Source organism: Triturus cristatus, chromosome 7 (genome assembly GCF_964204655.1).
Source record: "Triturus cristatus chromosome 7, aTriCri1.1, whole genome shotgun sequence".
Taxonomy (NCBI): domain Eukaryota; kingdom Metazoa; phylum Chordata; class Amphibia; order Caudata; family Salamandridae; genus Triturus; species Triturus cristatus.
Window position 1 is genome coordinate 912,523,079 of NC_140590.1, and position 20,765 is coordinate 912,543,843.

At 42.1% G+C, this 20,765-nt stretch overlaps 1 protein-coding gene across 1 annotated transcript in view; it reads right to left on the reverse strand.

The window, feature by feature from the left end:
* Positions 1–4,086: 4,086 nt before the first annotated feature.
* Positions 4,087–20,765, reverse strand: part of LOC146810831 (rho GTPase-activating protein 7-like) — an 86,250-nt gene continuing 69,571 nt past the window's right edge. The window contains exons 11-14 of the mRNA XM_085617846.1: positions 20,307–20,522; positions 18,243–18,463; positions 8,627–8,800; positions 4,087–6,540 (exon numbers count right to left, since the gene is read on the reverse strand). Coding sequence (XP_085473972.1) covers positions 6,423–6,540; positions 8,627–8,800; positions 18,243–18,463; positions 20,307–20,522 — 729 coding nt within the window. The 3' untranslated portion in view covers positions 4,087–6,422. The remainder of the gene's footprint in view (positions 6,541–8,626; positions 8,801–18,242; positions 18,464–20,306; positions 20,523–20,765) is intronic.

The following is a 20,765-nucleotide window of genomic DNA, read 5'->3' on the forward strand; positions in this document are numbered from 1 at the left end:
TGTTATTGTTTAAAGCACCAGGTAAAATGATTGGTGTGCACAACAAGCTGACAGCTGTGTATATTCGCGTCACTGGTATGGTTGGCGATGTATATGTCAGCCATCAGTAAATGCCCAAGGCTGTACCAGGAAATTTAAGTACAATATTTGTCAATATCCGTCAGTCCTCAAAATGGTGCCTTTGTCACTGTCTGAAACCTCTCTAAGTAACACATTGCAGCAGAAGGCGGGCACATTGCACCAGGTCAAAATCAAACATATGCCCTTTCCTGTCCCATGCTCTATGTAAATTGTAATTACCCATATCTTTCCAGAGGTATCCAGTCTGCAGCACACCCTGCCGCTTGCCTCTCAGTTTTGTACAGCCTGTGCCAGCGTGTGCAGGAAACATGCATGCATTTGTAAAACACACTCTCCGTCCATGTGTTCTTTATTGATTTCTCCGGCTGTTGTAGGCACTTTCTGTAGAGATGCCTGGTCTCCAAAGATACCCGTTAGCAAGCGATGCTGCTGGAAAGACACACAATGGGGGGCACAATGTGCTGTATGTCACAAGCAGGGACCGCTTCCTGTGTGTCAATTAATAGAAACAATCACATCACTCCTGTTGGTTTCAGTCAGGGACATTTCTCCAGCCCCTTCCCCTGGTGATGGTGGGGCCATATCTAACACTTTGAGGAGAAGTATAACACCCCCTTGAAACGGTGCCCATGGAGGCTGGCTAGCATTGGATCCGAGCGTCTTGACCACATAAAGTAACTCCATTGTGTCATTGTCTTTTGAGATAAACATTCACACATGATCTCTCACAGCTTCTCGATTTTTGATGAAGCGCTGTTCAAGAACCAGGCTGATGTAAGAATTTCTCACACCGGAGGTGAGGAAACATTCTGGCGACCTCTCCTCTTACTACACCTCTTGTCTTCACAACCAATTAATAAAAGGCACTCTGCTTGTACCAAGCAGCATTTTCAAGCAGGTGATCGCTACCCTGCTGCCTACATACACTGACCGGCTGGGTTGGCTCTACCCTTGAGAGTCCTTTAGCGGAAGAGTCTGTTTCGGTCATTGTCTCAGCCACACTGGACAAGAAACTGACAAACTCAATCATGCCTTTTCAATGTTATTCTAATAATTGGTAACACAGACAAATTCCTTGGTTCACAACTGTATTAGCTGCTTTAAAATTGAAACCTCGCCATACAGAAAGATGCTGGTGTTCCAAATGAGATACAACCGATACATCATTGTATTTGCAGGTACTGTTAAAAAATAAGCAGAAATGTAAGCAAAAAATGTGCATAACAAAATGTGAACTTTATTCATCGTGCATTTGAATGCTCCTAATTTAGACAATAAGCGGTTTATGTCCATTAAGGAACTGGCTAGGCATTTACAGATGCACCCAATCAAAGATACACACACTTTGGACAATAATCCTGCTAAATATATTAACCTCTTCCATGCTCATGACGTCTCGATGGGCGTGTGCGGACGACAGCCGGGAGACGTCATGACCACGTCCGCGATCGGAATGTCAGCACTGCGGGAGCACTGCGGCGGAATTTGCGCCGCAGCGAAGAGGTTATAGAAAAAATAGTCAATGTCCGATATTAAATCAAAACATACTTTGAAGTTGAACCACATCCACAGCATCACTCTGCAGCTCTACAGCATCAATCAGCATCACCACAGTAGCAGTCAGCACCACAACAGCATCACTCAGTACCACCACAGCATCACTCTGCAGCGCCTCAGCATCACCACAGCATCAGTCAGCATCACCACAGCATCACTTAGGGCCACAACAGCATCCCTCAGGGCCAGCACAGGATCACTCAACGCCACCACAGCATCAGTCATCACCACCACAGCATCACTCAGCACCACCACAGTATCACTCAGCACCACCACAGCATCAGTCAGCACCACCACATCATCACTTAGCACCACCACGGCGACACTCAGGACCACAACAGGATCACTCAGCACCACCGCAGCATCTCTCAAGAACACCACAGCATCACTTAGTACCACCACAGCACTATGCGCTACCACAGCAACACTCTGCAGCACCACAGCATCACCACAGCATTAGTCAGCACTACCACAGCATCATTCAGGGCCAGCACAGCATCAATCAGGGCCGGCACAGCATCAATCAGGGCCGGCACAGCATCACTCAGGGCCAGTACAGCATCACTCAACGCCAACGCTGCATAACTCAGGGCCAGCACAGCATCACACAACGACACCACAGCATCACTCAGTGCTTCTTACACTTGTTAATTACAACTTCTCAGCATGCTGCACAGCAGCCACACTTCTCTACAGCACAGCTTAGAACATTGGCAAAGTCAATAGCTCTACATAAACAATTATAAGGCCCCCCAAAGCATAGCCAATAGGTCTCGCCTTTGGGACATTATAAGTGTTTAATTATCCAGCACAATATCCTTTATTAAACAACATCAAGTGTTGCATGGCTAATCACTTATAAGGTCCCAAAAGCGAGACCTATTGGCTATGCCAATGCTTGTTTCTAGATGCCGGAGAGGATGTAGCCTTACGGTTAGAACGGTCAACCTCGAAGCTGGGGAACGGCAACGACGCTCAACATCCTGTGATTCGGGGCAAATCACTTAATCTCCCCGTGCCTAACATTTTTTTTTTTTAATGAATATGTCTGTCTGTAACGAAACTGGTGCTCATGTAACGCACTCTGATACATGATGTCTCGGGTCTAGTTTGCGCTATAAAAAAACTCCAGGATTTGGCAAAATTAAGAGGTCTGGCATTGGCTGCCAGCCTTTTGGCTTTGTCAATGATGGTTTTGTTATGTCATGGGGTTTTTGCGTAACTTTACTTCTGAGAGAGCTACAGGATAGGTCATAGTATACAAACATGCTTTTGCAAAGCCAATAGGTCTCACCTTTGAGACCCATTAGAACTGTCAATGTCTTTTGTTCATGCTGTACATAGTGCAGCATGATCAAAAGTAGAAAAAAAGGTGCATTAATGTAGCCACATCAGTTTGTTTGCACGTGCATACATGACTATACATGTGCGCTTCAAAAATTACGGGAGTGACTTATTTTTATTTACCAATCCAAATATGATCGGTAAATACATTAAAAGAAAAAAATAGTAGCGGGAAGGCAAAAAAAATCATGGATAAGGCAAGCCATGAAGTAAGAAGAAAGCAAATGACAGGGGTGAGACTGTGGCCTAACGGCTAGGGTGGTCGACCTCTGAGCTGGGGAACCAGGTTCGAGTCTCGGCAGGGACGCTCAACATTCTGTGATTGTGGGCAAATCACTTATTCTCCCCGTGCCTAACAAAAATGAATGTGTCCGTCTATAACGTAACTGGTGCTCCAATACCTTTGGTTATTGTTCGCGCTATATAAAACTCCACAAAAAAAAATAGCAGTGAGAATAAAGACAATCAATGGTAAGCAGTGGACAAGCTTTAAGCCCACTAGAAATTGTTTCTATGCCACTAATGCCTTTTTCAGCTAGACAACTTAGCTGTTTGGTAGATTCGACCAAAAAAAAAAACTGACTAAAAGCTAAAATATTTTTGTTCCGACAAGCACACATTGCTATAATAGTCCCTGGCAGAGAAGGGAATTATCTTTTACTTACATTTGCAACAAGAAACCAGCATTGCAGAGACAAACTTACCAAACCAAGAGTTTTCTAATTCGATATTCATCCACAGTGTGTGACCACTATTAAATCTTGTGGTCTGACATTATGCACAGGTACAGGTGAAGGAATGCATCGTGAGCGTGTGCAGCACATATGCATGTATAACCTGTTAGGTCATATCTGTTAACTTTAACATTATATAGAATACGCCGTAAAACGTTTTGATTTACAGTACGAGATAAAATGTGATGACACTAGTGCTTCAAATACTGCACCTTTCAAAAGAGCTTCAAGTGATTTTTAGACACTTTAATGTGAAATCACCATGTTGAATTGAAATAAGAATAGCGTAGGCCAAACCAAACAGTTGCATTTTAAATAGGATTGAGAATCCCTCCTTACTGCAGTAGAATCGACAATACGTATCAAATAGTACTTTTGAAGTGCTGCACCTTTATTATATGTACATTGTCATATAATGTATAAATCTGTGAATTTCCAACATACATTTATGTACAGAATTTGGAATACAAACCTATTTCACCTCTTTGTAAATAAGACAAACTTTTTGTGGATAACTTTCAAAAACATAAGGACACATTCAATTGCTGTAAAATATACAACTTAATTTATAAAAATAAAAAAAGCATGTACGGTATGCAATGGTAACCTATTCAACCTGCCTAACGACACGTTTCAAACTAACATGTGAAAATAGTAGTATGCAGCAACTAGACAATGGCCCAAGCCTGGATATCTGTTTTCTCTTTCAGTTTGCCATGTTGATTCAGATTATCTTGGTGAACATACAAGTATGTGATTGTCTCGTGACCTGGACCTACGTTTAATAAGAGTTGTGTGGGGGCTTGAGTGGCACTGCATAACTTTGCCCTTGCTCAGGGGATTTTATGATGGAAAATAAATTGCCTCAAGGTTTTGCGTCACTTTGTACCACACAGGCGCCCATGCAAAACGTTAAATTGTGCCCTAAATTTGCATACAGCACAAGTCTTGTCATCTATTGTTACAGTAGGGCTCAATCCATGCCATATTTTCAGGATATTCAGGTATTATACCTTTACAGTCAATGTTTCTACATAGTACTCATTTACATTGACAGTGATTATCCAGAAAATCTACCATAGATCCAGCCATCATGCATCTTTTTTGGACCATCCTTTAGAAGGGTGGGTGGTGCGTTCTCAAATTCACGCCATAAATTCTATATTCTCCATGTAAAAATGTAAACTTCAAACATGGCCACAGTCAGATTACGGATACTGATAAAGTACTTGTCAATCAATAAATGTCTTATGCAAAAAGTCAACATGTCTGCAACTAATATCACCAGGTGGGAATCTGATAGAATAGTTATCATCGCCAACACTAGGTTGATTATTTGTATGGCAGCGATGTGGGCTTAACAATTTACGGAGTAGAATTACATTTTTTCAAATATCTAGCAAATAGTGAGACCAAAACAAAATTGAGTCATACATGTTTTCTTGATTCTAAAGCAAATCAGATCAGGCGTAGGCATTTTCATTCTTGTCAACAGTTCCTTCATCTTGCCATCTCCGTCCGTCACAAAACTGAGTGCTGTATGTTGCTTCTGAGCCATGATCTAAATCTAAATTGTCACCAGCACCCCTATGGATCCCCAGACTGCATCTGTCCTGAGTATTGAAGCTCTGATGTCCGCTCGGTATATGATTTATCTTTGTGAGGCCAAAATAAATGGCGTTTTTTCTTTTTTTCAGCAGATGTCCTTAGGCAGAAAATCAACAACATGGCGATGAAATGTAAGAGAATCCAGAATAAGACCAATGCTGATGATGAAAAAGCAGCAGCTGTCTTTTTGTAGAGTTTTGCTAGAATGATGACAAATGAATGCATTTGCTTCAGCACTGCTTGCTCAATTTTTGGTGCCTGGGATACATTCTATTAATATTTGCTAAGCAATGAGCAGCTATATGTATATCTAGTTTTCCAATTTGGCATCTTGGTCTCTTAATATAATTTTCAATGTACAGGTGGTGGCATGCAGAACATAAATGTGCAGAGTCTGACCCCTATGATTGAGCTGACACTCTGCAGAGAAGAAAATTATTTTGAACAAAATACTTTCTTGAAAGGCGTCCTATGTTGGAAGCTTTCATTTGATCATATATTTTGTACAGCATATAACCTAGTGTACTTCCGCCTTGCATCCCGTTATCAAGGTGAAAGATCCACATTATGGCATATTGGTTTGACACATCACATTAATTCCTGAAATAAAATTGAATGGAAGACCAAGTAATATTTTCCATTTACTACTTGGTACTCTTTCCTTGAATAAGCATACATATACTGAAAAATCGTACACGATAAATACATAGAAATGAACAGCATATAATATTAACACAGATAAATTTACATAGGCCACGGTTTAAATAAATTACTTTACATTGGCTTCTACAAGAAGCTGCATATTTTCAAAAAGTCCGATTTATCACGGTGAAGTATTAAATAAGGAAGCTGTTGTGCTCACTCTTACTGAAACTAATTTAAGCACCACATCCTTTAGATGCCTACATATGAAAAAAAGTTTCAAATGTTTTTCAAAGTCTAGGGTGATAATCTCACAGCGTATCACTTCCACTTCCTGCTGTTGTAAAATTATATTTATTTAGATTTGGGGTTAGTTCTTTTTTTCCCCCCATCTTTAAAAAGTGCATTTGTCAACAGCCTTGTCAACATCTGTTCCATATAGACCAGCTGCATGGGTCAAATTTTAGTTTCTTTCATTTCATTTTTTAGGGATTTGAATGAGTCCTTTATTCGGATGATCTCAGTGGCACATATGTGTCCAAAAACTCTGCTGTACCATTCCGTTGTCCTTCCTCTATAAAACAAGAAAGAAAGCAAAGGTATTGTTATATATTTGTGCTTTCAAAAATAAATGTCAGAGGAAATTGAAAATGTATTTTCATTAGAACACATTTTTAATCAAATTTTTAAAAACAAAAAAAAACATAAAACTTTTGAAGCTGCAACAATGTCTGCAAAATAGCTCTTTATTTATATTCATTATTGTTAAAGGTGATGTTTTTACAGAATGGATTATTTGCTAAGGGTCTAATGTTCATGCAGACCTCACAAATTACTTTGCTAAAGATAGGGCATTTATTGTTTCATACAATTTTAAGTTTTTTCTGAACCGATTAGTGGATAATGCATTTTTTTAAAGAATTCTTATTATATATTCTCACCCACAATCAGGTGTGCAGCTGCACATTGTATTGGCTTATACGGGGGCTGAGGGAATTTAACAGTTGTATTCCATAAGGTGATTTTTTTAAAAGTAGGATTCTAATAAGGCTAATTGTATTATTTCTCTAATGTGATTTAGCCAGGAATAACTATGTGCCCAGAGAAAAAGAGGGATATGGCTTAAAATCCAGATTAAGCTCTGTTAACATAATTGTGGAAATTTACAAGTCACTAGACCTTTGAGTAGATAGCTGCTTTTTGGCTGTTCCAGACTTAAGTAATATCCATTCATCATGCTTCGGAAGCAGTGTGTGGGATGTAATGCCAACACTTGCTGAGACATCTGTGTACTGTTCGAAAACTGGTTGATAGTGATGCCAACAGTATCCTCAGTGCTGCCCCATGATTCCATATAGATACTGAACAACATAGATTCACCACCTACATGCACTCTTGGGAGCTATCCTAAATCAAATTCCTTGGCTCACACTAATGTTCACTCCTCCAATCATGGTACTTCATTTGTAAAAAAATAAATAAGTGCCAGGCCCCAAGATATTTCCAAAGAGACTACTACAGCTTACACCACCGTCAGGCCCTGATAAAGCTGCCAAATACCAAAATAAATGCTACCTACTAATCGTCACCATCCTATAAATGTGGCAATATGGACATGCACATTACCTAAAGTTAGAAGATTGGGCTGGGCACACTGATGTTAATACTTTTAAATAGTATATCACATTGTTAAACACTACTGCTCATGAGCATTTTTAAAAATAAAATAAACTGGCAGTGCCACCATATGGTGGGCTGGAAAATATGTGCTGTTAAGAAATAAGTGCTAGTGGCCAGCATGGCAAACACCGGCACAAATAAAGACATTTGTCTTTTTTGCTTTAATAGTAAAATTATGCCCCTAAGTGAGATTCTCTTTGGCGTCCACAATTATTATCTTGCTTGAAGCTATATAGCAGATTGCTCTTCAGAATGCAGCTTGTGTGATGAGACAATTAAACATTTTCCGTTTCTTTTTACACAAGATTACACTGTACCTCGCTTCAGACAGTCAAACCTCTTAAATTTCACAATGCTAGTAACCATGGGACAGCTTAATCAACACTTTGCATCATTTCTTGTGACTTTGCATAAGTGCAAACTGTCACAAAGTGTTGATAAATCTATTTACTATCCAGGTCAAAACTTTATTTGCACTAAAAAGGTGCCTGTAAATTAACAGAAATAACACTTTGCACTGCTTTGATTCGAGGAGGCATCCCATGGGTGTTCTTCTACTACCAACCATTGATTTTAATGCAAAGTCATATCTACTAACCGTGATAAACAGGGCTTTGTGCCAAAAAATAATGCTGCCTCGAAAAAGGCGTAACGTTGGAGAAATCTTTGAATTTCACCGTACTTTTCAAAATGTCCTGTGTGCTGTGTACTGTACAACAAACATCTAATGCTTGAAAAGTTTTGAACGTTGTCTAGGCTTTGTATATTCGACTGGAAGTGTGCCCTTCCAGGAAAGAAGTCTAGAAACAGACAAAAAAAGACAAAGTGTGGTGCATATTGAAAATCTAGGAAAATCCTACACCTGAACAGTGCAGCGTTAATGTAATGTAAAGTAAAACCTAAAGGTTCATAGCATGGAGGGAGGGTGAGGGCATGTCTGATGATGTGTGTTTATTTCTAAATATAAATTAGGACTGTACCTTGTGTCTATCCTGCAGACGCGAGTCAGTTTTGACTTCTGTGGCCCAATGTTTTCAATGAGGTGTTTGCATAAAAGGACGTTCCCCACAATGCCGCTCGTTGAGGCTCCTTCGCTGTGAATAGAGGTAGCAGCTAGAACGCAAGTCCCACTCTGAGGGTCAGTTCTCCATGTCCTGCAAATGCAAGCGAAAACAAAATATGGAACTTTTTTAAGCAATATTTATTTTGGGTGTGATAGTGATGGAGAGTTGAGGTGCTTAGTGAGAAGCAGGCAAATCAATGTAATTTTTGATTTCATTCATTATCACTTTCTTTAAAAGCTTGCAGATACTACTGTTACACCGAGGGGCATCATGGGATTGGGTAATGAGAACTGGCTATTTTATAAGCTATTTTATTCCATATACCTCAAAAATAAACATTTCTGGCAAATAGAGTAGGTCTTGGCTGTGAAAGCTATTTGATTTGCCAATGCCTTCATTCCCTTAGATGGCTGCTCCAAATGTGCATGTGTCCAGGGCAGCCATTCTGAACAGGCAGTGTCAAATATATAACAAAATGCATCAAGAAAGGACTACTATGGATGTTTACCCAGATCCATATTAGCCACTTTTTAATGCATTTTATTTTAGTTTAACAAATTATTTTCAAAGATAGCCACAATGAATGTGCATACATTCATGGTGACCATCTGTAGGAAGCTGGCTCTTCATATAGTAGATCAAAATAAGGTGAGGTAGTGTGGGTGAGCATGCAGGCTTATCAGAGGGTAGTGCTAAGCATTTATTGCACCCACAAATTCAGTAAGTGAGACACACACTCAATAAAGAAATTCAACACCAATTTATAAAAATAACACTTTTTTTATATGAATTTAGATACCAAGATCATCGGAATCGAGTAAGTACTTTCTGAGATATGAATTTTTATACATTACAAAAGTTGCAGGTTCAATTTCTGGAGCAGTAATCTTATCCTATGGGGCAAAAACGTGTATTGTATTCGGGCACTTGTCAGTGACTTACGGGACCCTTCTACTGGATTTAAAGTGAGTATGGGGCACGGTGCAAGGCGGCTGCAACAGGTCACTTCAGGAGGCACTGGGACAGTCGGGCGCAGAGGTGCTTTACAGCGTTGAGTGTCCCATTCACTTTAATGGAGAACGGTTCGCTTGATAAGAAGCTGCAAGCTGGGACTGGGAACCCCGCCCAGGTGAACTCAAAGGGGTGCTCAACCCTTGAGATGCTCGGGCATGTAGGGACACCAGTTTCCACTTTGTTTTTCTTAGAAGAAGTCTTCCTAGTCACGAGGTAGGTGACTCCTTCTTTTGGTGATAGTGCGCATGGTCATCGACTCCATCTTCAGATTGTTTTCCCGCAGAGGGTGAGAGAATGGAGTAGTAGTAAAGAATAGAGATGTCCATGTGTATGTATGAATAGTAACAAGAAAACTACAGCAGCTACAGGTACCCGGGAAGGTTATGTGGGCGCATGAGATTCTACAGCTCTACATGTCAATAACAGTTGCATACTGGGTAAGTAGCATTTTCCATTCGAGGCATGTGAGCTGTAGATCACATGCTTATGCATAGACTATACAGCAGTCTCGAATAAGCGGTGGCTGTCCTATAACTGATGGACTTGTCTGAAACAGTGTTTTAAGTACTGCCTGGCACACATTAGCTTGTTGTCTGGCTAACTCGTCTACACAATAGTGCTTGATGAATATGTGTGGATCATGTTGCAGCTTTGCAGTTGTGAGTAATAGGGATGTTCCCTAAGAAAGCCATAGTAGCCCCTAGCTTACGACTGGAATGTGTTCTAGGGGGTACCGTTAAAGAGTCCTTTTGGCTTTTGCATTGCATATCTGAATACATTAACGATCCACCCAGCAATACCTGATTTGGATATAGGATTGCCCTTGTGAGGTGGTGCAAAAGCAACAAAGAGTTGTTTGGGCTTACGAAAAGATTTTGTTCTTTCAGTGTAATACAACAGTGATTTTCTAACATCTAAGATGTGTAGAGCTCGTTCTGCAACGGAGTCAGGTTGAGGGAAGAAAACAGGTCATTCAACCAACTGATCTATGTGAAATGCCGATACTACCTTCGGTAGGAATTTGGAATTGGTACTAAGAACCACTTTATCTTTGTGTAGCTGGAAAAAAGGTTCTTCTATGGTTAGTGCCTGAAGTTCACCCACTCTCCTCAATGTAATGAATGCAATGAGGAAAGCCATTTACCAAGTGAGGAACTGTAGTTCACATTTGTGCATGGGTTCAAATTGTGGGATCATTAACCTTGTGAGGACTATATTAAGATTCCAGACTGGGGCAGGTGGAATTCTTGGTGGTATAACTCTTTTTAGTCCTTCCATAAATGCTTTGATTACAGGCACTCTAAAGAGCGATAAATGTTGCCTATTTTGAAGATAGGCTGCAATTGCAGCGAGATGCAGTCTGATGGATTTATAGGCCAATGATGACTGCTGTAAATGTAACAGGTAGCAGATATTGTTTTGTATGGAAGCATCAAGAGGGTTGATGTATTTGCTATTGCAATAGATAACAAATCATTTCCATTTGGCTGCATAGCAGGCTCTTGTGGTAGGCCTTCTGGCCTCCTTAATAATGTCCGTACAGTCTGGTGGAAGATTCAGATAACCAAACTCTATGCCTTCAAGAGCCAGAATGAGAGGTTCAATTGTTTGGATCTGGGTGTTTGATTTCTCCATGGCTCTGTGTGAGGAGACTGGAAGTTGCATGTAATTTTTGATGCGGTACCAGAGAGAGTTCCAACAGGGTTGTGAACCAGGGTTGACGTGCCCATGTTGGAGCTACCAGTATTAGTGTGAGAGATGTTTGCCTGAGTTTCCGAACCACTGATGGAATGAGTGGGAAAGGCGGAAAAGCGTAAGCAAATATCCCTGACCAGTTCTTCCATAGAGCATAGTGTTGTAATCTATTACTTGATTAATGCATCCTTCCTATTGATGTCCTCTGCCTTGCTGCTCAGCCAATGGTGATATCATTGGAACGTTTGGAGTGTTTGAGTTGGAGAGAGAGTGAGTTGGAGTGGATGAGCTGAGCAGCAAGGGGGCTGCTCCTGGTGGAGCTTAATATGGATTTAACTTGTTTCCTGTAACCAACCAACAAGGAAGTAATCTTATAAATAAATCTACTATCCTGTTCTACATCACTCAGCCTACGTATCATTCTTCCTTGTAACACTGGCGACTATCTGGAAGAACCTACATATGGATTAAGGTGGAGACTTTAAGAACTCTAAGGTAAAATAATTTCTTTTATGAGTGAAAGCTACGTATCTCAAGCAAACTGGCACCCCCACCCAAGACCCACCAGTGACCCTGTCATCGGTCGCCCACAACTCAAGGTGCCAGTTCCTGCTGCATTGTCCCTGTATTGGCCAGCTGTAACTTGCTGTAACCTGCATTGTCTGTGACCTGGATATCAATTTCCTGCTACCTGGACAGCCTATAACCTCTGCGTTTGAGGATAATTTTGCTTTCACACTACCGGCAGCAAGATCTTTTGAACTGTAAGTAATCTTTATTGTTTACAATGGCATAACTGAAGAAGGGAGCCAGAGATTCAAGCACAGCATCCGGGCTTATCTGGGCGATATTCGGCGATCGGGGTGGGGGGGCATATGAAGAGCCCCGGTGTTCTCTGTGTTGGTGTTAAACTACCTCAGTGTGACCAGACCGTTAAAGCTGTTAATCGGGGGCAAAGATCGTGCCCCGGACTAAATCTGTCACAGTTATGCAAAGTATGCGCCAACAAAATCTGCCCAGCTATTTGTGATTCTGTGACATTCGCGGAGCAATATGAAAATATGTAATATGAAAATAATGCTTTCTACCGCATCGTTTGAATTGCCGGTGGCAGTTACCTGGAGCGAGTTTCTGCACGCGCAACCCATTTTGACACGATTGTTGAAGTTGCCTGTCGGTGTCGTCTGTGACATCTTGGTTTCCAATCTCCTATGCTGACAAAGGACGTAAGAACGTGCGGTGAGCCACCCGGCACTCTTCACGAAGCGTACCGCCATTTTAGGATTGGCGGGTCTGCATTACCTAGGTTCCTGCCTACATTCCTTTCACGTTGCCAACCACAACTGGAATCGGAATGGTGACTTCGGGTCAATAACGCTGTTTCCGAAATGAGGAAGAGAAATAAAGTAGTGAACTCTTATTGGAAAATGAGCAACGTGGTTAAAAGCAGCTTGCATCGAAAATGAGCGGTCTTCGTGAGTAGGAGCACCGCTATTCTTTTCTTCAATAAACCTGTGGTCCCTGTTGCTATCTGTCTGAGGCAAGATTCTGGTTCTGACTCTGTGGAGGGAAATTTCGTCAGTGAGGACTTTCTCAAGCTGTTCACGACAGTCATCTCGAGTGAGATTTCGCTCACTGGTGGCAATAGGGGACATTTTGGTTGTTCTTGGGAGCACGTGCTCGATATGTTTGCATGTTCTTGTGTTTGCTCTGTTTTCATACTATGCCATTTCCTACGAGAGGGGTGAGAGAGTGTTGTGTCCTTGTTTTGAATCTGTGTGGAATAGAGGGAGTGTCCCTGGTCATGTTGGTGTTCGCCTTTTGAGTAAGTTTTGCCTCGTGTGAGGTGCTAGACTGTGCGTTGTGGGTGCGCACGTGAGAAGCACCCTTCTTGTGTAGCTTCTCTGACTTACGGTTTTGGTTATATCCTGTGAATGGTTGTTGCCTCATGTGAGGTGCTTGGACTGTGTGTTGCGGGTGCGCACGTGAGAAGACTCCTTCTTGTGTAGCTTCTCTGACTTACGGTTTTGATGATACCTTGTGAGTGGTTGTTGCCTCGTGTGAGGTGCTTGGACTGTGCGTTGCGGGTGCGCACGTGAGAAGACTCCTTCTTGTGTAGCTTCTCTGACTTACGGTTTTGGTTATATCCTGTGAATGGTTGTTTCCTCGTGTGAGGTGCTTGGACTGTGCGTTGTGGGTACGCATGTGAGAAGACTCCTTTTTGCAAAGCTTCTTTGGTTTACCACCATTTGGTGGTTGTGGATTACCTTTACCCGAGTGTGAGTTAATGTGGGTGTGTATTCACTGTTTAGAGAATGGAACGTTGTTCTTGTCCTTTACTTATCTTTTCTAGGTGGGGTTGGGCATGTGATTTTTATGAATTTGTAGACGTGTAGTGTCTGTGTTTCATCTTGCCTACATTCAACATCTGTTAAACAGGTCGTAGAGTGTGCTATGAACTTGCATACATTCGTTTTTATATAATCATTATAAGGGGGAGAGGTGTTGTAATCTATTACTTGATTAATGCATCCTTCCTATTGATGTCCTCTGCCTTGCTGCTCAGCCAATGGTGATGTCATCGGAATGTTTGGAGTGTTTGAGTTGGAGAGAGAGTCAGTTGGAGTGGATGGGCTGAGCAGCAAGGAGGCTGGTCCTGGTGGGGCCTAATATGGATCTAACTTGTTTCCTGTAACCAACCAGCAAGGAAGTAATCTTATGAATAAATCTACTATCCTGTTCTACATCACTCAGCCTACGTATCATTCCTCCTTGTAACACATTGCCTTTGGATAACGGGTGTGAATACCTGGAGGCGAAGCTTTGGCATTTTGCGTTCTGGGGTGTTTCAAACAGATCTATGTGAGGGACTCCCCAGGCTTGGAAGTATGGGTGGAGAACTTGAGGGTGAAGTTCCCATTTGTGTATTTGATACCTCTACCTGCTGAGGAGGTCCGCAATCTGGGTGTTGACTCCCAGCAGGTGATCCGCTAGGAGATAGATATTGTGGTGAATAGCCCACCTCCAGATGTCTTGGGCCAAGTGGGACAGTTGGAGAGAGTGTGCCCCCCCCCCCCCTGTTTCTGTATGTAATACATAGCTGTCATGTTGGCGGTTCGAACCAAGACAGCTTTGCCAGACAGGTGATCTTGTAAGGCTTTGAGATCTAGAAAGATTGCCATCAGCTCTAAATGATTGATGTGGAGCAACTTTTGCTGGTGACTGCACATCCCTTGCACAGTGTGTTGTTGAAGACGAGCTAACCATGACAGTTAGGGAAGCGTCCGCTGTTAATACTGTCTGTGGAACCGGGTCTAAGAACGGCTGTCCTTTTGACAAATTTTGTGTATTCCACCACTGCAGAGAGCAATGAGTACGGCCGCTTACCAACACTAGATCGGTTAATAGACCATGTGACTGGTTCCACGGACTGGCTAAGCATTCTTGAAGTGGACGCATGTGCAGCTCAGCATGGGGAATGATCATGATGCAAGACGCCATCATTCCCAACAGCTGCATAAAAACTCGAGCTGGAAGTGACTGACTGGCTTCAAACTGAAGAATTAACACCTGAGTGTTTCAAATTCTGGCTGCGTTGGGAAACGCCAGAGCCCTTTGAGTATCTACAGTGGCTCCTAGATAGTGTTGAGTTTTGGCTGGCTGAAGATGTGATTTTAACACATTGTAAACCCCAGTTGTTGAAGTAACTAAATGGTTACGGAAGTATGCTTGCGGCATTGTTGATACGTGCCGGCTTTGATGAGCCAATTGTCCAGGTATGGGAAGACATGGATGCTTTCTCTTCTCAGATGAGCAGCTACCACCGCCAGACACTTTGTGAAAACTCTGGGGCCAGTGGTGACTCTAAATGGAAGTACCTGGAATTGGTAATGTTGACCTGGTACCACAAACCTGAGAAATTTGCGGTGAGCCGGGTGGATTTGAATATATAAGTAGGTGTCCTTTAAGTGTAGAGTAGACAGAAAGTCGCCCTTTTACAAAAGAGGTAGTACCTGTTGAAGTGTTATTATGTGGAAATGGTCTGACTGTATGTAAAAATGTAGTTATCTAAGATCTAATATTGGTGTGAGAGAGCCGTTCTTTTTGGGAAATAGGAAGTAAAAGGAATACATGCCCGGCCCTTGATGTTGTGGAGGTACGGGCTCTATAGCTTGTTTTAGTAGTAGGGATTGTGCCTCTTGTTTAAGGAGGTGTAGGTGATCTGTTGAAAGGTTGTGTAACTTTGGGGGAATGTTTGGAGGAGTGTTGATGAACTCCAGGCAGTAACCAGAATGGATAATTTGTAGAACCCACTTGTCTGTTGTTATTGACTGCCACTTTGGTAGGAATTGTGATAGTCTTCCCCCCCACAGGTGGTTGGGGGGAACTATGGGCAAGTCACTGCTTTGTATTGGAGGGGGAGGTACGCGTGTTAGAACTTCTACCTCTGCCTTTGCCGTTGTTTCCTCTGTAACCCCCTCCGAAGTAATTTTTGGAACCTGAGGGTTGGATATTGCCCTTATAGGTGGATGCAGTGTCCGAGGAAGTATTATTGGACCCTGCCCGATAGAAAGAGCGCCAAAAGGAACCATGGCTTGTTTAGACTGAAGGGCTCCCATAGACTTAGCCACTTCAGTATCTTTTTTCATCTTCTCAAGTGAAGAATCTACCACCGGCCCAAAAAGGTGTTCTTTATCAAAAGGTGTGTTCAATATGGAGTCCTGAACCTCAGGTTTGAAGCCTGATATGCGTAGCCAGGCGTGTCTTCTTAAAAGGACAATAGTGTTTACCACTCTGGCAGATGTGTCAGCAGCATCTAGGGAGCACCTAATTTGGTTGTTTGAAATGAATTGTTCCTCACGTACCAGGTCTTGCGCTTTAGATTTATGCTCTTGGGGTAGAAATTGAATGAGTTGTTCCATTTCATCCCAATGCGCACGGTCATATCTGGCTAGCAACGCTTGTGTATTAGATATGCGCCAGAAGTTAGCTGCCTGGGAGGCTACCCTTTTCCCTGAAGCATCAAGGAGCTTTGACTCCTTATCTGGGGGTAGAGCGTCTCCAGTAGTTTGGGAGTTTGCCTTTTTGCGTGCATTGGAAACTACTAACGAGTCTAAGGGTAATTGTCCTCTTATGTAGACTGGTTCAGATGGTGCAGGCTTGTATTTTTTATCCACGCTAGAGGTAAGGATACGTGTCCTTACAGGATCCTTAAATATGTTGTCTACATGCCTGGTCATTCCTTTCAGCATGGGCAAGATATGTGTTGATTTTTGTGTGCTGTTCAATGTTTCAAAAAGGAAATCCTCTTCAAGGCATTCTTTATGGAGCTGGACCCCATTCAATATAGCCAACACTGTTGTGTGGTGGAGAGGGCCTGGTAGGATCTATAGGTCAGGATCATTGTCTGTGGGCGAGTCAGTGTTGTAGTCATCCCACTCATCTGTAGGTCCTGGCTGACCATCATCATTATTATCATCCCCAACACCCTGATTGTCAGGTGTATGTGGTGGTGAGAGCTCAGGTGAAGTTGGCACAGGTTAAAACTGTGGCGAAGCTGGTGATGGAAGAGGAGGAGAGGAAGGGTTTGTTCCAATATTTCTCTTCAATGGAATATGATATTCCTCTTCAGTATTTGTCCTTTTCTTTAGAGTCACTTTAGTTGTAATGTGTCCAGTTTTAGAATGTATGTACAATATTTTCTGTTTCGGTCCGGTTTTTGGAGCGGATCATCAAAACTGTGCTTTTTAGGTGATTTTGGTGTATCAGTCTGTTTTGGTGCCGAAACTTTCGGTGCCGACGGCTTCGGGGTTGGTGTTTTCGGATCCGAGGTGGTTTTCGGTGCCGAGTGGTGAAGTTCGGAGCCTGACGGCTTTGGCTCTGTACCTGACTTGGAGTGGGGCTTTTCGGAGCCGGAAGTTTTTTTGTTAGGCTTCAGTGCCGAGCCAGACGGCGGGGCGTCAGAAACGTGGTCTCGGGGCTGACCGGGGCTCCAGGGCGCGGGTTAGTCCGGAGTTTTCTTTTTCGGTTGACTTGGGATTCGGGGCAAGTTAGGGACTGTACTTACAGTAAGTTGTCCATGCAGAATTTCTTCATCCTGGTCGGATCTGTAGTCGGAAAGGGAGGTCTTTTCCTGTTCCTCCACGGCTCCGATAGCGTCGCCGGCTTCTTCATCAGATTCAGGTCTGAAGAGGTCCGAAATGGAGCCTGTGTGTTGGCTCTGCAGGTAGCGTCGTTGAGCCCAAGGGCCGCGAAGGGTCTTTTTGGAGCAGAGAGCACGGCACGCATCGTAGTTCTGTTCACTGTGTTCTGGGGACAAACACAGGTTGCACACTTCGTGCGAGTCGGTGCGTGGGTATTTCACGTGGCACTGAGGACAGAATTTAATGGGAGTTTGTTTCATCGAATGCGAGTCTAATTGGGGGCTAGGCAAAGTACTTCTTTGACCGATATGATTGCTTGAAATATGGCTACAAACATTTGTGGTCTTCTGTTGACTATCTAGCCAAGAAAGCACTCATTGACCTTAAGGAAGCTTATTGATCATCAGGGGGGTTTCAGTCCACAGGGAGATTTAAATTTCTTTCAAAGAAAAACCCATCTCTTTTATTAAATAATCCGAAATCGGCCTGCCACTCCACCACCGATTCTGTGACTTTTCTTTGGCCATTACTTTCAAAAGAAAATAATTATTTAAATCTAATATGGTTTTCACATTTATAGGAGTATATATTGGGTATTAGTATACTTTAGGTTTATATTTTTGTGCTGAACGAAAAAGCATGACTACATCTTTGGTCATAATGGCTGTACATTCTTTTACCTCAAAACCACATAGTCTCTTGGCGGCAAAGGTGGCAGGCTTTCAGTGGAGTACTGATAGATTTCTGTATCATCATCCAAAGTTTCGATAATTTTTTCCTGCTGCAGACTCTGGTCCCATGAGCGCCGTTGCCGCAGAATATGCTGGAGAATCTCCCTTGGAGTACCTTCTATTTCAGTTGATGATTTCCACAGCCGGACTGGATAGTTGTCATCTTCCACCTGGGATACAGGCAAACATTATTTTATTGTCCAAGTACAGTATTCCTTCTAAGATGGTCTGTGTTTGAATATGTCATTTATAAGATCAATTCAGGCACTAAACATATTCATAATATTTTCTTTAAATACCCAAAGTTTTCTAATGCATGAAACACCTGCAACCTGATTCCAAATTAGTAAGGTAATTTGACAGCGATACAGGTTGGCCAGAATTTCAGTTTCTCGCCAGTATCCCCACATTTATATCTGAGTACTACTACTTTAAATCCCATAGAACAGGGAAGTAGTGGGCGGATCTATTTTTACTGGCTGTAATTCTACAGGGATTTTAGAGCTCTGAAGGGTTTACCTCGGACATTTATTGCCTGCTCTGAGACAGTGTAACTTGCGTGCAAGGGGAATGGAGGTGGGGAGAGTGGAAAAGGGAAGGGAGGATGTTGCCTTTCAGAGAGGATAATTATGTACTTCCCTGGTGCCTTAGTAGAAGATTGTACTAAGACTGTGCTGCACTCAGCCCTTTCCCATGGTAATTTTATCAGGTAGATTTTCTGGCCACTAAAATTGGTTGTGGTAGTTTTCCCGGATTTTCCAGGTGCATGAAAACAAGACTGCTTGTATTTGAGCATAGAGGAATGTGACCTGGAATTATGTGCTCCTCAGCCCGTAATCAGGCCCACATTGCCTAATGTACATCCAGTAGAGGGGTCCATGCCAGGTTTTTAAAACTCACTGACTCTCTAATTAATTTTATTAAGATACATTGTAATATATCTTATTTAAATATCCTGAAAATCTGCCTCAGCTCAGGACCTTTGCTGAACAGTCACCATTAGAGATACTCCTTTGAAAGGAACTAAGAACAGGGTACAGAATTGAAAGAACAAGTAATATGAAACATTGCTATGAAATGAAATTTCCTCAGTATTGCATGCTTTAGCCACATCTCATCCACATTACTTCCCACCTGTCAAATGACGCGGGACATTTTTAAAATCTGAAATGCTTGAACAAATGTTCCTTAGTGGTGCCATCGGTTTCCAAGGACAAAATGTATGCATAGGCCTTTTGGAGAAGAGGAATTACCTGGAGGGGGAGGCTGACGAGATTGTTTTATCCAAATAATAAAATAGAGCCCGGCTACAGAAATGAATTTAATAGTAGGTTCACCGGGAATTCAGGGATAATGGCAATCAAAATACTAAGCTTACACATTTGGACCCAACCACTAAATGTCAGAATTATGTGAAGCCTGTGAATCTGAAAGAAACTTCACACTGCAAAATCTTAGTACCAAGCGTGTTTCCTCTGAACAGAACTGCTGCTGATATGATGTATTATCTGTCTCTATTGGCACAAAGTCCTGATACTCCTACCTAACACATTTGAGAAGGACTCGTCTGTGCAAATTATTTATTGCAACTCAATGCATCGTTATCTTCACATGCCAATTTACAAGATTAACTGGAATGCCAACATAGTAGGTAACTGTATCAGTATTCATATTTCAAAATACATGCTGTACATATTTGGCACTTTTTCTGCTACATATTGTATACTCTGTCCCTCAGAAAGAAAATGTTGCTTCTTACAGAGTAACTGAACTCTGGAACATTATTTCTTCCAGCTGAAGTGGCCTACTCAACCCTCTTGCATTTCTGAGTGTACACTGGGCTCCTACTTTGCACAAATCCTGTTTCTGCTCCTTTCTATAGTGGAATATTCCCTTACAAGCTTCCCTCTGCTATTCCAGAATATGGCATTGATACGCATATTGACATCATCATTCCCAGTTTTTACAAACTAAAATGTCTTCCATTATCATTATAGAAGTAAGTGCACTTACCTTTTTGTAAGCAACTTCTACATGTTCTAAGCTGGAACAGGTTGTCCAGCTTTTAAATTTCTCTTTGGCATCCCGTAGCAGGTTCTGCATTGAATTTTCCAGAGAAATCAGGATGCTGGAGTATGTTGCCAGTGGGGTTGCAGTTGGGGCAGCTTCACACTGGTTGTTCTGGTCATGCAACACATTGTAGCACTGATCAAGGCAGTATTCTGGTATCTGTGTGGAATGAGGATACAATAAACACTGAGCCGTAAGTGTCTAAAGTAAGCATCACCAATGTCTGTGAGACAGTGTTGTATGCAGATGATGCTATGTTATTGTGATGTTATGAAGCAAGATACTAGGGGTATATCCCTAAGAAGATATACCCCTAGGAAAGGATGAAATTCACTTATGTAAATTAACGTATGTATCCACTCCAAGACCTACTTGGAGTGTGTACATAAGGCAATCAGCTGT